The 14853-nt window shown below is 41.6% G+C and overlaps 1 protein-coding gene across 3 annotated transcripts in view; it reads right to left on the minus strand.

Annotated features, from left to right (window-relative positions):
• The window catches only part of dnah5l (dynein, axonemal, heavy chain 5 like), a 58899-nt gene that overhangs the window by 17230 nt on the left and 26816 nt on the right, over positions 1-14853 (minus strand). For all 3 annotated transcript variants that reach the window (XR_015775308.1, XM_088071720.1, XM_088071721.1), the window contains exons 46-72: positions 14603-14673; positions 13927-14034; positions 13318-13505; positions 12592-12786; positions 11856-11990; positions 9949-10006; positions 9698-9829; positions 8807-9024; positions 8497-8631; positions 8094-8270; positions 7909-7998; positions 7660-7794; positions 7454-7555; positions 6888-7055; positions 6175-6381; positions 5668-5760; positions 5347-5583; positions 4565-4630; positions 3767-3907; positions 3502-3633; positions 2862-2972; positions 2604-2758; positions 2049-2170; positions 1516-1745; positions 1265-1423; positions 1028-1184; positions 177-322 (exon numbers count right to left, since the gene is read on the minus strand). Coding sequence is in view for 2 of the 3 variants with exons in the window: in XM_088071720.1 (XP_087927846.1) it covers positions 177-322; positions 1028-1184; positions 1265-1423; positions 1516-1745; positions 2049-2170; positions 2604-2758; positions 2862-2972; positions 3502-3633; positions 3767-3907; positions 4565-4630; positions 5347-5583; positions 5668-5760; positions 6175-6381; positions 6888-7055; positions 7454-7555; positions 7660-7794; positions 7909-7998; positions 8094-8270; positions 8497-8631; positions 8807-9024; positions 9698-9829; positions 9949-10006; positions 11856-11990; positions 12592-12786; positions 13318-13505; positions 13927-14034; positions 14603-14673 (3868 nt within the window). In the remaining variant the exon portion in view is untranslated. The remainder of the gene's footprint in view (positions 1-176; positions 323-1027; positions 1185-1264; positions 1424-1515; positions 1746-2048; positions 2171-2603; positions 2759-2861; positions 2973-3501; positions 3634-3766; positions 3908-4564; positions 4631-5346; positions 5584-5667; positions 5761-6174; positions 6382-6887; positions 7056-7453; positions 7556-7659; positions 7795-7908; positions 7999-8093; positions 8271-8496; positions 8632-8806; positions 9025-9697; positions 9830-9948; positions 10007-11855; positions 11991-12591; positions 12787-13317; positions 13506-13926; positions 14035-14602; positions 14674-14853) is intronic.

Raw genomic sequence — 14853 nt, forward strand, 5'->3', positions numbered from 1 at the left:
TTGAAAAAAAAGCAATTAGCAACTTCAGGAGAAATGACCCAAAAGTTTGACAGAAATTAGGAAAAAAATATATATATTTGAAAAAAAAGGAAGAGATTAAAAATGAAAAAGTGTGTCGTGTCATGTCTTGTCTTGTCCTAAAGTGTCTTGTCCTATAGTGTCCTGTCCTGCTGGACCTTTTCGGCAGCCTGAGCTTTGGCGGTGACCTCCTGCAGGACTTGATCTGCCCTCTGGGAGGCGACAGCGAGCTCCTGCTCCTTCAACACCAGCTCCTCCGAGAGCTGAGACACCGACTGCTCCGCCTCCATCAGTTTACACAGACCTGCAGTAAACAACAACAACAACAACAACAACAACAACAACAACAACAACAACAACAACAACAACAACAGTTCACAAACAGCAAAGTCAACTACTGTAATTTTACATCATCAGACATTTCAAATATTGTAAAAATTTAACGTCCGTCTGACGTCCCCTTGATGTGCGCTGCCAGCTGACGACGTTTCAAAAGTCTCTGTTTGTACAAAAACCCCCAAATATTCAGTCCATCATTGTATCAAATCACAGCTCAGACACCAGATCAAGAATTTTTTTTTTAAAGGCTAAAAGGATTATTTTGTTATGAATAACTTATTTCTTGTGACTGACGATTAATCGATTAAAATCTTTTTTTTAAAAATGTCAAATAATCATATCTACTGCTTTATCATTTTTGTATCTTACTGTATACTTTATATTAGTTTATTTTGATTTGATTTTATTTTACTGTTATTTTTTTATTTTTTATTTTTTTGATATACAAATGAAATGTGTTATTATTATCATCATAATTTTCTGATGTATTTTTTATTATTTTAAATATTATATATTACGTATATGCTATGTTTCTATCTTTTATTTGTTGTTTAAATCAACGACATTAAAACAACGACGTTAGTCACCTCTCTGCCAGCGACAGTTTCTCCTTCACACACAAACACTTTGTATGAAACAGGTGTGTTTGGGGCGCGACCTTTGACCTCACCTGTCTTCATGCGCTCGGCCAGCGTGCCGACGTTGGCGATCTTCTGGGCGTAGATGACCATGTAGCTGTCGATGAAGGACAGGTAGGATTTGGGCGTCACAAACGTCTGACGGCGGAAACGCTCGAAGTACTCGCCGCACTTCTCGGCCACCAGGTCCTGCAGGGACGGAGGAGGTCACGTGATCGACACGCCGACGATGATGTCACACACACACACGATGTCATGGCGAGCTCTACCTGGAAGGTTCCCATGGTAACCACAACGCTCTGCCTCACGTCCTCGGAGCAGCGGAGGTCCTGGTACTGGGACAGGAAGTGATGCGACACGGCCACCAGGGCGTCCCGCGGCCAGCGCTGGAACCAGTCCACGGTGCAGCCCGATATCAGGCCCGGGAACTGTCAGGGTCAAAGGTCAGAGAATACACATCAAATCGTCAATCTCACCAGAGCGTCGCCTCGTGCGCTTGATCTCACGTCCTTGGACTCACCTTCAAGGCGCGAGTGCGAAACTTTTCCCCGACGGGCGAGAAGCAGAGCACCACGTGGAGGTGGCTCCGCACCCGGGACAGGAAGTAGTCGTAGAGGTTCTCGGGGGTCGGAGGTCGGCGAGGGTGCTGCCGCTTCATGACGGGAACCAGATCCTGAGTGATGTCGTCCAGCTCGTCGCGGGCGAACAGGTTGGAGACTTCGCCGCTCGCCAGGACGTTGTTCATGTATTCTGGAGAGGTTCCAAAAACAAGACAGGAAGCAGTCAGAGGACGAGGAACTTTACCAAAATAAAGCGAGCAGATTGCAGTTAAAGTTAAAGTTCTGCATTCGTTTTCCTCAGAGGACGAACTTTTGGATCAATTCATATTAAAATAAATGAATTCTTGGCATCTGTGTAACGATACGATATTGTCACAAACAGATATACTTTTTTGATCCCTAATCAAACCCTTTCAAAACCAACAGTTTCGGGTTTAATGTGAAATATTAGTGCGTAAAATCCGAGCGGTGAGCTGTGAGGATGCTCAGGTACCCAGGAAGGCTTCGTCTTTAATGTCGTTGTCGGTGAAGAGGAAGGTGACTCCTTTTCCCTGCTGACCGGCGATACGATACAGAGTCTTCAGATCCTCCAGCAGGTTACTGCAGCTGTACGACCTGAACACACACACACACACACACACACACACACACACACACACACACACACACACACACACGACATGAATTACCTCATTCATCCATCAAAATAAATTAAAAATAATAATAATAATAATAATAATAATAATAATAATAATAATAATAATAATAATAATAATAATAATAATAAATAAATAAATCCTCAAACATTTTTGAAGAAAAAGGGGAAAAGGTCACCAAAACTTTCAAAAAACAAAACAAAAAAAAACGCCAAAATGTTTTCTTTTGTGATGTGCATGTGCTGTTGTGTTAACCCTCTTGTTTCCGTGATGCCAGCATGCTGTCTAAAATCACACACTGGAGCCACACGATGCCGTCACCGTTTGTTTCTGTGTGAAAAACATAAAGGCGGCTTGAAGACGCACTGAAAGGGTTAACGTGTGTTTCAGACCTGGTCAGCGTGATCTGGAAGGTCTGGTATCCGGCGATGAACGACGCCAGCCTCGTCAGACTCTGTTTCCCCGACCCCCCGACCCCGACCAGCAGGGCGTTCCCCTGCGGCGTCCGCAGGATCCGCGAGATCCTCATCAGGTGGGTCATGGCGTCCTGCAACAGAAACACAAGTCGTTAAAGTGACACTAGCAACTGATTGAAACTTTATACGTGTTTTACTTATTCGTTTTAAACGTTGCAGGGTTAATGTCGTCACCTTAAAGAAGACCAGGTCCATGGCTCCGCCCCTCACCGCCTCGTTGTACTGCTGCTGGAAAAAAGACAGCCGCTCTGCCAGAGCGTCCAGCGACGGGATTGGCTCGTACACCTGTCAGTCATGAGCATTAATTAAACATCAGACAGACGCAATGACAAAAAAACCTTAAACTTACAATAAAGTCCAAACTAAAATTATCGCACATTACGGTTATTTCTTTGAAACTTTTTATGGGCTTTTACTGTTTTCTGTCTTGTTGTTTTAAATATTTCTTTAATATTTACATTTCTTTAATTTTACTTCTGTGACTTATTTCCAGAGTTATGGTGTCCAGTGCTGTAAAATGATTTAATTTAATTTAATTTGATTTTATTTGCCACCATAGGTATTAAAGTGCCAGATAGTAAAATAGTGGAATTATTATTTATTATTATTATTATTATTATTACTATTATTATTATTATCATCATTATTATTATCATTATTATTATTATTATTATTATTATTATTATTATTATTATCATTATTATTATTATTATTATTATTATTATTATTATTATTATTATTATTATTATTATTATTATTATTAAAAGCATTAACAGGAGGACATATTTGAACGTGTCCTCTCTGAGCTGAGGACCTTCGGAGCTTCCAGCTCGCTGTCTTCCGGTTCGTCTCCCGTCGCCTCCGGAGCTTCACGCAGGAAGTCCACGAAGAGACTGTCCCACTGAGCGTGCTCAGTCAGAGCTTTCCCATGATCCTCTGCTGTGATCTGAGGAGAGAGAAGGGTTAAAAACATGAAGCTGCTGTGCAGACTGACGTCAGATTGTCAGACGGATGACTTTCATTGTTTTATTTGAGGTGTCTGCACACGCACACACACACACACACACACACACACACACCTTCTCCATGATGCCGTTGAAGGTTCGTCTGTCGCCGGCGTCGACAAATCGGTCGGCGATCACTCTGCAACATTCATGATGGAAGAGAGCGGCGAGGAGCTCCGGGCTCTGACACACGTCACACACCACTGTCAGGATCCCCTAAAACACAACACACACCCATGACTCAGCAAAAATAAACAACACACACTCATGACTCTGCAATAATTAACAACACACACTCATGAGTCAGCAATAGTACAATACACACACTAATGACTTATCAATAATAATCAACACACTCATGACTCAGCAAAAATAAACACACACTCATGACCTCTGCAATAATTAACAACACACACTCATGACTCAGCAATAATGAATAACACACACTCACGACTCAGCAATAATTAAAAACAACAGTGTGAGTGAGAAAGAAACAAAACAAAAGTTTCATGCTGAAATTAACAGAAAAACAGAACAGATTTATTTCTTTTTGTGTAAAGAAATATTAAAATGTAAAAATACTTTATTACAAGTAAAACTACTGCATTTAAAACTTTAATTGTAGACGTTTTTTAGCAGAGGGAAATCACACTGGAATATCAAAATAAAAGCGTTCACATGATGGTAAAGCTGCAGCTCCGTCCTCTGGATGTAGTTTGTAGTAAAAACTAGAGAGACTCATAAAGTGGAAATATTCTGAACTGTTATATTTATTATTGTCTGTAAATAAATAAACGACAGAAAAAAGAGGTGTTGAGTTTGTGCTGTCGGAGTGAAAAGGCGAAAAGAAAAAGATGACGGTGAGATTTTTACCTGCCAGATCCTGCTGAGGTCCCTCAGGTTGAAGATGTAGTGAAACTTGGCCGGAGACGGTAACATCTGATTTAAACACCAGCAAAAACAAAAATGAGCACACAGAAATCAAATTTACTTGTGTCAGCGTGTTACAGCCACGGAGGCACAAACTAAATATAAAAATGTTTTAGAAAGAAAATTAAAGAAAAAGGAAACAAATTAAATTTTCAGCTCTTAATACTATAAAACATAAAATAAAAGCCTCGTCCCAAATAAAAGGCCCGTCCCTTTATCTGTGCCGCTGTGGCGACACACTTTAAGGCCTGTCTCTATTAGAGGCTCGCTCTGGTTACCATGGCAAAGAAGACGGTGTTACTGACAGTAAACAAGAGAGACGCAAAAAAACGATATAGGTAGATGCAGAAGACTATTTTTAAAAAAGCTCTGGAAAAATGTCCAGCAGACATATTCATAATTATCATAGCTATATTTTTAAAATCATTTTACTGAATTTTTTGAGCTTTTTTTTTTTTTTTTTTTAGATAATTTCTTGCTTTTTTTATAATTTCAGGTAATTTTCTTGTATTTTCACAGATTTCTTGCTCACCTCTGGGTCATTTCTTCTTCTGTCGCTCATTTATTTGATGCTTCTCATGTTTTTGAGTAAAATAAAAACAATCTGTTCAGGTTTCAAAACGTTAAATTAATAATCTGATTATTTTCTTTGTTGCTGAGGAGGTTTTGTGTCCCATATAGACGCCCGTCTCTAATAAAGGCCCTTTGAGTTCAGTGTTTCTCACCTTTGCCTTTACAGCCTGCCACACCCGTCTGGTGGTGGGAACGAGGGCGGTGGCGAGCTCGCAGACGGCGGCGGGGAAGCCTCTCTCGGGGCAGAAGTAGCCCTGAGCCACGGTGCCGAAGATCTTATCGATGGAGGAGTTGGAGGGCAGCGTGCAGTTAAAGATGGAGAACTGCCTCTTCAGGCGCTGCGGGATGTCGTTCCGCCCGCCGCCCGGGTGGATCATGGCCGCCACCAGCTGATGAAGGTCGTCACACAAACAAAAGAGATTTTAGAGAAGAATCTCGACGCGTCTTTTAACAGAGACTCGCTCTCTCGTTACCTGAACGTCCACCACGGTGATGAACTCTCCGGGACGGTCCAGACTGTAGAAACCTCCCTGCTCCATCAGCTGACGCACAATCTCATTGGTTATCTGAGGAGAGAGGGGCGGGACAAGCTGAGCTCTGGCATGCGATTGGTTACTGAGGTGGAGACGTAATAAAAACATCGAATAAAATCACGAAGACTCCTTCATCCTTTTAACTCGGGGTCGACCGATATTGGTTGTTCAGGGCCGATAATGATCATTAGTAATCAATGAGACCGATAACTGATATTTCCAACAGATGAGCATTTACGATAAAATCGGAAAAAATATTTTTGTCAATATTTAGAATTTGGAATAAAGCAAACTCCGAGACAAAACTTCATAAATAAAAATATCTCATCACTAAAAAGCCAAATTTTGGCCCCGAAAATCTGCGGGTAGATAATCTGTCGACCCCTAATATTAACTTAATATTAAACAGAAAGAGAGGTGACCAATCAGAGAGCGCCTGAGGCCGACCTGGTCTCCCCACTCGTTGATGACGGGCATGTTGATGTCGTCGATGAAGACGGTTATGCGGCGTCCCGCCGGCGGCCCGTAGGTGGCGCCCATGCGTTTGTCGATGTAGCTCTCGATGGTTCTCTGGAACATGCCGGGCAGCGTGGCCGAAGAGAAGTTCACCGTCTTACTGAGGTGGAGCTCCGGGTCGAGTTTACTGGTGTAGCCCTGCGGGGGGCGCCACAGAGACGCACGGAGCATTATGAACAAAATTATTAAAAATCTAAAAAAAATATTGAAAATTACTAAAAAAGGAAATAAACATCCCCAAAAGTCAAAATTATAAAAACACCCCCAAAACAGCTCAAAATTAAGAAAAAATAGGAAAGAAACACCCCCAGAAATCCTTAAAATATCTTTAAAATGAAAAAAAAAAAATTAAATGACAAAAAATAAAAAATAAAAATCCCCAAAAAACTTGAAATTGTCAAAAAAAGTTCCGTTTTTAGGTTACTTTTTTCATCTTTTACTCAGCTTTTGCAATTTGAATTTCTTTCCAAGTTGCTCATTATGTTTTTTCTTCATGTTTTCAAATGAAATCAAAGCAGTTTTCTCAGGTTTCAGAGGGTTAAATGTTTGGTGAAGGTGCAGCACTGAAAAACAGATGTGGGTCCGGGCGTTAAAAAGGAAAAAAAAGCGTCCCTCAGAGTCCCTCCTGTCTCCATGTGTCTCACTTTTATCATGACGGTCTTGGCGGTTCCCTGCTCTCCGATCAGCAGCACGGCCTTCCTCTGCTTCACGATGGTCTGCATCAGGAAGTCCGTCCTCACATTGTCCACGTTGGGAACCAGGATGGACGAGTAGTCTGGGACGTGGTCTCTGGGGTAGACGTACTCTGGGACCTGCGTCATGACAACAGTAAATACAGAGGACAGATTTCAGGCTGCGCTGAGATTAAAAATCCAGCACCCAGAGGTGTTTTACTTTTTTAATCAGTATCTGACCAAATGTCTCCCCTTCTGTCTTTGAGATAAGGACATAAAATGGGTAAAAAATAGGCAAAAAAGGGCATAAAATGGGCATAAAATGTCATCACTTCATCATTACGTCCTATAGGAAGTTGGTGTGAAATTTTGTCATAATTAGTGTATGAATTCTTGAGCTTTAGCCACAGAAATCAAATCAGTTCATTGTTAAGTCAAAGTCCTGCACGGAAAACCAGTCGGTGTTTGTCAGTGTGGAGGAGACATGTTTTTAACAGCATGTGCAGGGTTAATAACTGTCCTCAGCGTCCACAGACCTTGTTGGACCAGTGCTCCCAGTGTCCCTGCTCACTGACGGTGAACTCAAAGATGGTCTGGTCGTCCTCAGTCTGCGGCAGGTCCAGAGACGAGCTGTGGCTCTGCGAGCACAAACAACAGACGAGACATTTTAGAGGACACGTCCTGCTCTGACGCCCCCTACAGGGAGTCAGAGTGAGCCACACGCACGCACGCACGCATGCACCTTCAGGAAGGCCTCCATCTTGGCTCTGTCGTCCAGCTCCAGCACGGCGCCCAGAGACCACATCACTGCAAACACAAACAGCCGACCCACGTCACCATGGCAACCCTGTTTGTCTTCCGCCGCAGGGAGCAAACCCTGAACACAAAAACGTAAAAAAAATACATCAACAAAAACTCAACAGAATGAAAGAGGAGGATTTTTTGTGTTTCTTAAACCTTAAACTTCAGGATTGTGTTTTTGCAGTCGCACCTGCAGCAGGTCAATCGTCTGTCTGATGTACATACACTCCAACACCTGCATCTTCGGAGACACGGCAGTGGAGACAAAGTCCAACAAGTCCTGCAGGACGGACACAGACAGCACATTTTCATGTGATTGTAGCCCTTCAGTGCACATGAAGACCTTTTTAAAAAGCGTCTGTCTGTGGTCCTCGCCTGGTAGCAGCAGGTGAAACAGGCTCTCAGGACGTCCGCCTGCTGCTCCGGGAGCTTCTGTAACCAGGCCTGCAGGACGGGAGTCCAGCCCAGCACCGACGAGCTCATGAACACCATGCCGTTCCTGGACACGGTGGCCGGGGACGCGTTGTCTATGTTGTGGGGCTCAAAGACGATCTGGAGGAAAGACAGAGAAGACACGGAAAACATGATGGACGCAGAAGACACAGAGGCTTAATCACGGTCTTTCTGTGTGACGCGGTTTGAGTTTCTGAACGTCCTCTGGCTCAGATCACAACATCACCCAGCAACGCAAAACCAGTGCAGAGACATAAAACGAGACAGACAGATGGACGGACACAGAGAAGACACAGAGACAGACAGACAGACGCTGTGATGTCACCTTGCAGCAGGGTGCCATGGGGATTCGGTCTCCGTTCGCCAGCGTCAGAGTTTTGTTGTCGTCCAGAACTGAGTTCAGGTTTTCGATCCAGATGGCGTCCACGGGACCGTCCAGCACGATCCAGATGTACTCACCCTGTCTCACACACACACACACACACACACACACACACACACAGAGATATATATAGACGTATAGAGTGATATGTCTTCATAAATATATATATATATATATATATATATATATATATATATATATATATATCGGAGCGTCTCACTCTCTTTAATCAGAGCTGAAAAACACGTCTGACCTTCTTGGCCTTCAGCGTCTTCCTCCACAGCGTAGAGAAGACGCCGTCCGTCCAGTCGTTGGTGGTGACGTCCAGCGTGCCGAACATCTGCGAGGCCGTGATGGCTTTGGGGTTCATCCTCATCTCGCGGTGCGGCGAGCCGCACTCGGACATGGCCTTCATCAGCGTGTGGATGCAGGTCGTCTTCCCGGCACCGCTGGGCCCCAACGCCATCATCCCTGCAGGAGCACGCCGCAGCTGAGCTCGGCTTCACAGCGAGGAGCTCTCATGATGCTGCCGCGTTTTTTGAGATATTTGAGGAGTTCACACGGCGCTCAGTCCGTATGAAACCAAACCAAAACTGTACGAGCGGTCATTTACACGCAGAGCTCGACTTTTATCGATGTGGACGAGAGCGAAGGCGACGCTCAGTGTCAGCGAAGAAGAACACGTTCTGTCTGACATCTGAAGATTTGGGACTTCAAGAAAAAAGTTGTAAAATTCTGAGAAAAAAAGACGCAATTTTCAGAGAATAAAGTCCAGTCTTTACGAGAACGAGGATATCGTTACATCCTCCGTCCCTGGTGTGAAACACACAGTCAACAGGTGATGTCACATGGTGAACCTGGTGGCCAGTGGATTTTTGTTTTGCATTCAGAAAACCAAAATCGTGAAACGAGCCGTTTACCCTTTAGAAACAGGAAGACCAAAAAACATGTTTTTTTGTGTTTGATAATAAAATTTGAAAAAACAACCCATTTGGTTTTCTTTGACGTGCTTAAAACTGGAATTTGCGCGGAAAACATGTTTATATATTATGAATTACAAACAGTCATCATGGGGAGTGTGTGTGTGTGTGTGTGTGTGTGTGTGTGTGTGTGTGTGTGTGTGTGTGTGTGTGTGTGCGTGTACCATGTCTGACTCTCTGCGTCTCGTAGAGCTGAACCAGTTTGAGGATCCAGGGCGGGTGAGGGATCAGACCGGCCTGCTGAGCCTGACTGCAGATGGACGCCTCCAGGTCGGGATATCCGGCTTTATCCAGAACTGCAGGAGGATTCAACAAAATCACAAACGGAAAATCACGAAATCTAAAAATAATCTGTGCGAGCCGAGACACAAAAGCAGAAACATCCGCAGCAGCGCGATGTTCGACGGAAACTCACCGATACCAGGAAACAGATCGTTGATGAGACTCATGAACAGAGGCTCGTCCTCGTCCACCTGCAGAGACACAAGAGACGCGTTACTGCTGTCAAATGACACTGACCAAAAATAAAAATCTATGAATAAATATCATTCCTGCAGCTGAAATCTTCAAGCAAACTGAGATGCACCGATGCTTATTTATTTATTTATCTATTTGCAATTTGCAGGACATTTCTTGGCAAGTTACTTGTTGCCTTTTTCCCATGATTTCAAAAAATCGCAATTTAATTTTCTCGGGTTTAAATGCTCGTTGAGGGCAGCACAAGACAACTGATGTCACTCCAGGTGTTCAAGGGTTAATATTTGGCTAAATGCAGCTACAAAGTTTCTGCTGCAAACATTAATGTTACACTGTTAATGATGAATAAAACAGCTGTTAATGCTCGCGTGTGTTAAATTATAAAATAACATTAATGACATAAAATAAAAATAAAACAAAAAAAACAGGCGTGAATCCTCCAAATGTTCCACATATTTGACTTTTAAGAGACTGCTATTGGTCCCGGCAGCACATGAGGGGATATTTAAATGAGTAACAACAAACGGCAGGAAATCAAATCAAATGTTGTGATTTCGGGTTCTTTCTGAACAAAACTATCATCAGTTAAACTCTTTATGACATAAAAACTTCAAATAAAACCATTTATTTGTGATATTTAGCTTCATTTTACCAAAAGTTTTGTTGCTAAGTTTCCCTCCACTTTACCTGCAGCTCCTGGATTCAAACTGACAAACAGGAAGTGGGAGCTTCCAACTGGTTTTGTGGCAGAGGGGGACTGGGACTGTACCATGTTGAGCAGATTAGAGGGGGGTTCATTCTCTCTGGGACCAGCCTTTTTAAAGCACCACAAACAACCTGCCCCCCTTTTTTCTGTTAGATTAGTGATTTGAAATCCTTTTTACATAAAAATATAAATACATAAATAAAAACATGCAAAAAAAAAAAAAATTAAAAAATAAAATGAAACTGTAGTTAACTCCTTATAATCGTATTACTTTGGTTAAGTGGTCTTTAAATTCTTAAAAGTTCCATGTAAGTGCTCATAAAAATATAACAGGGCCAATAAAAGTGTTTATGCAATTATTAACATTTATGAAATCTTATTATTTTGGTTAGACATCATATTAACATTAATATGTGGTCTATAAACACTTAAAAGTTTCATGTTAGTGCTCATAAATATCTTAAAAGCCAATTATAAATCTGTTTAATTAACTATCAAAACTAATTACGCCTTATTAATGTTAATACACATCCCATCATGCTGATAATTGATCTAAAAACTCTTACAGGTAGTTCTCAGAAATACCTTATAAGATACTAAATGTGTTTATGCAAGAGTTAACACCTATGAAGTCTTATTACTTTTATCAAACATCTTATTAATGCTGACAGTCGGTCTTAAAACTCTTAAAACTTTCCAGTAAGTGCTCATAAATCGGTTTGATTTCTTTGGAAAACATACAATGAGCAAGTTGGTTAAACCTTAAAAATGAAATTCAACATTTTTAGAGGAAAATCTCCCGGGGAGGAAAAAAGAAAAACTTAGGGAAAAGACTAGATTAATAATCATAATTACATATCTTATTAAGTTATAGAATTATTAAAATTTTTAAGCTCTTCTTAAAAGTCTCGATTACTTGTTTTTCTATATTTACTTTTTTATTTTCAGGTTATTTTCTTGCACTTTTTACTAATTTCTTGCCAGTTTTTGTGTAATTTCTGTTTTCATTGCTCAGTGCGCTCTTTCTACGTTATTCAAAGAAATCGAGACACACACACACACACACACACACACACACACACACACACACACACACACACACACACACACACACACACACAGAGGCCAGTGGGACGCACCAGTTTGGAGAGGTTCATGTCTCTCAGGACCCTCATCACCACGGTCTTCTCTGGTTCTGACGGGTTGGATCTCTTCACGGCTCCCAGCGTCCTCAGAACCGACAAAATGTTCCTCAGACCAAAATCATAGTGGACCTGATGTTTACACAGAACCAGAACCAGAAGCGTTGACTCAGCTGGACCGCAGAGAGTTTTAGTAACAGATGAACAGAGACGGAGCCTCACGCAGGAAACACACAAACACGTTTTCTCATTTTTGTTCGTCTCCAGGATTTGTTCCCACAGATTTTTGGAATTCGCCATCGTTTTCTTATTTTTGCTTTTCTCTGAGTTAAGACAAAATTTTACAAATAGTCCAGATGAGAGAAAAACATCTGGCTTTCACAGGCCAAAAACTGTTACCCAACTCAATAATACTTAATACTTTAGAACATTTCTCTAAAATCACATTTACTGTCAGTTTATTCAGCAGATCGTCAGTTTCTCTGCTGCAGAGTCTCTGCACACGGCACTAAACCTGCCCTTATATGGTGTTTAGGGGCGTTACCTGTGCTGACAGGTGACCGATGGTCAGTGGGATTCATCACTGAGCTCACAAGGTCAGAGCAGATTTGGGCGGTTCAGAGCGTTTGCTGCATCTGCAGTTAAGCTCTTTATATAATTTGGTGTCGAGAACTAAGAGAAAACATAAGAGGAGGCTGTTTTTTTTCGGACGGCGTTCTCGTCGCAGCATCACCTGTTTGGACAGCTGCTCCTCACACAGCTTGTACAGGGTGTAGAACTTCCTGCTCAGGACCTGGTTGTCACGGAAACCCGCGCTGGCCAGTTTGACCCTCATGATGATGGCTCGGTCCGGGACCATCATGGCGACGGTGCGAAACTGAATCTTCAGGTTCTCGGGGAGCTCCTGGCGGCCGGCGTAACCCGGGTTCTGCAGGAGCGAGAGGTGGCTGCTGATCCGTGCAGTTAAAATTCATAATTTGTGTTTAAGCAGCTTTCAGAGTAAACGTCAGATGTTTTATCATTTATACATAAAAATATATATAATATAAAATATTTGCATCTTTTATTCATAATAGAAAAACCTTTGTGCGTTGGAGTGGACGGTGGATCTGAGTGTCACTGCAGGAGAAATACTGTTCAGATTAGATTTTTTTAATGACACAATCAACTTTAATTTGATATTATTGATTATCTTAATAAATATTAATCTCTTATATGAAGTTTTCTACACACTGTTTTCAGGAGATACTTCAGAAATTACGGATATTTTGAGACACAACGAATAAATGTGTTTTAAAGCATCTTTATTGACTGATGTGATTATTTTCAATGAAAAGTTAGTCATCTCAAAAAGTCTGTTAACACCATTTATTGCCATTTGTACTTTTAGGTGATTCTTTGTCTACTGGACAAAAAAAACAAAAATAAAGGTTTGTGAGTGCACGCAGAGCTCGGTTACCATGGTGAGGAAGATGCCGAACTCGGGGTCCATGTCCACCACGTCTCCGTCGGTGAAGACAAACTGCTTCTTCTTGTTCTTCTTGCACTGCAGGACGATGTAGATCTGCTGCGCCGCCACCGACAGGACCGGCAGCTCGATGCGGTTAAACTCATCGAAGCAGCCCCAGGCTCCGGACTGAGCCAGACCTGCAGAGACACCACAGAAAACTGAGGACACGAGGCGAGCTGAGACACCGAGAGACAGAATACATGAAGAGTGGTTGTTTTTGTCAGACACATCGCTGCGTTTCTTGTCAGGAAAATGCTACAAAACTCGTGTAAATACAGTGACATAAAAAGCAGTTGTTTTATTAAAGAAGAAATCCCTATTTTTATTCCAGGACAAAAACAATGAAAAGAAATTATTTTTCAACTCAAATTTCAACTTAACATTTAAATATATCTGCTACATAAAGCATACAAATGTAACATATCTGTGGTTCGCAGGACAAATAATGCCAACGTGTTTTTCTGGTGATTCGGGTCGATCCATCAGCAGTTAGTAAAACGGGAGCTTTGCAGTAACTGTTCACACACAGCAGGTGTCCTCACAGACACTTTCACACACCTTTGTAGATGCGTCCCAGTCCTCTGTAGTCCATCTGGTCCGAACAGTTGAAAACCACCACGTATTTCCCCAGACAGCGACCCATGTCTTTAGTGGTCTCCGTTTTACCTGAACACACACACACACACACACACAAAACATTAACTCTATGAAACCTGGATCTTCACTAATTGAAAGTCTTTGCACCCTGCCCAAATTAGTGCAATTTTTCTCAAAATCATGAAGAAAAAAAAAGAGCAACATGGCCAGAAAAATGTCTCGCAAATTGCAATAAATCAGAAAATTTAGAGAATTACAAAAAAAGAGAGGAAAAATATACACAGAACTATATTTTTAAATCTAAATATATACATGTAAGTATTTTGTAAAAACAGAATTATTAAAATTATTAAGCATTTTTTTCCTCAGGTCATTTCCTTTTTTTGCTTTGTTTTCAATTTCCATATGTTTGTTTGTTTGTTTTCTTTTCTTATTTTTAGGACATTTTCTTGTATTTTTTACTGATTTCTTAATAATTTCTGGGTCATTTCTTCCTAAGTTGATCTTAGCCTTCTTCTGATGTTTTTGAAATAAATCATGACACTTTGCCCAGATTTTAAAGGGTTAAAGCAACAAACAACAAAGTCAACATGAGAATATTCGTGTGAGTCGTCACTGGAGACGTGGACGGCGTTACCTGTTCCCGCGGGACCGGCCGGAGCTCCGCCCATGCTCATCCCCAGAGCCTGAGACAGCGTGATGTAACACCTGGACAGGTAGATACCTCTGTCAGATAAGTATATATTATAGGTACTACTGCTAATTATTTTGTATTTTTTTTGTATCAGATATAATAAGTAGTATATGTAATGACTGAACACGAGATTGGACATAATTCTTCTTTAATTTTAATCTAAAAATGTAGTTGCATCATGACAAAAACCTGGC

The sequence above is a fragment of the Plectropomus leopardus genome, chromosome 21 (genome assembly GCF_026936395.1).
Source record: "Plectropomus leopardus strain MGB_pleo_1.0 chromosome 21, ASM2693639v1, whole genome shotgun sequence".
Classification (NCBI taxonomy): Eukaryota; Metazoa; Chordata; class Actinopteri; order Perciformes; family Serranidae; genus Plectropomus; species Plectropomus leopardus.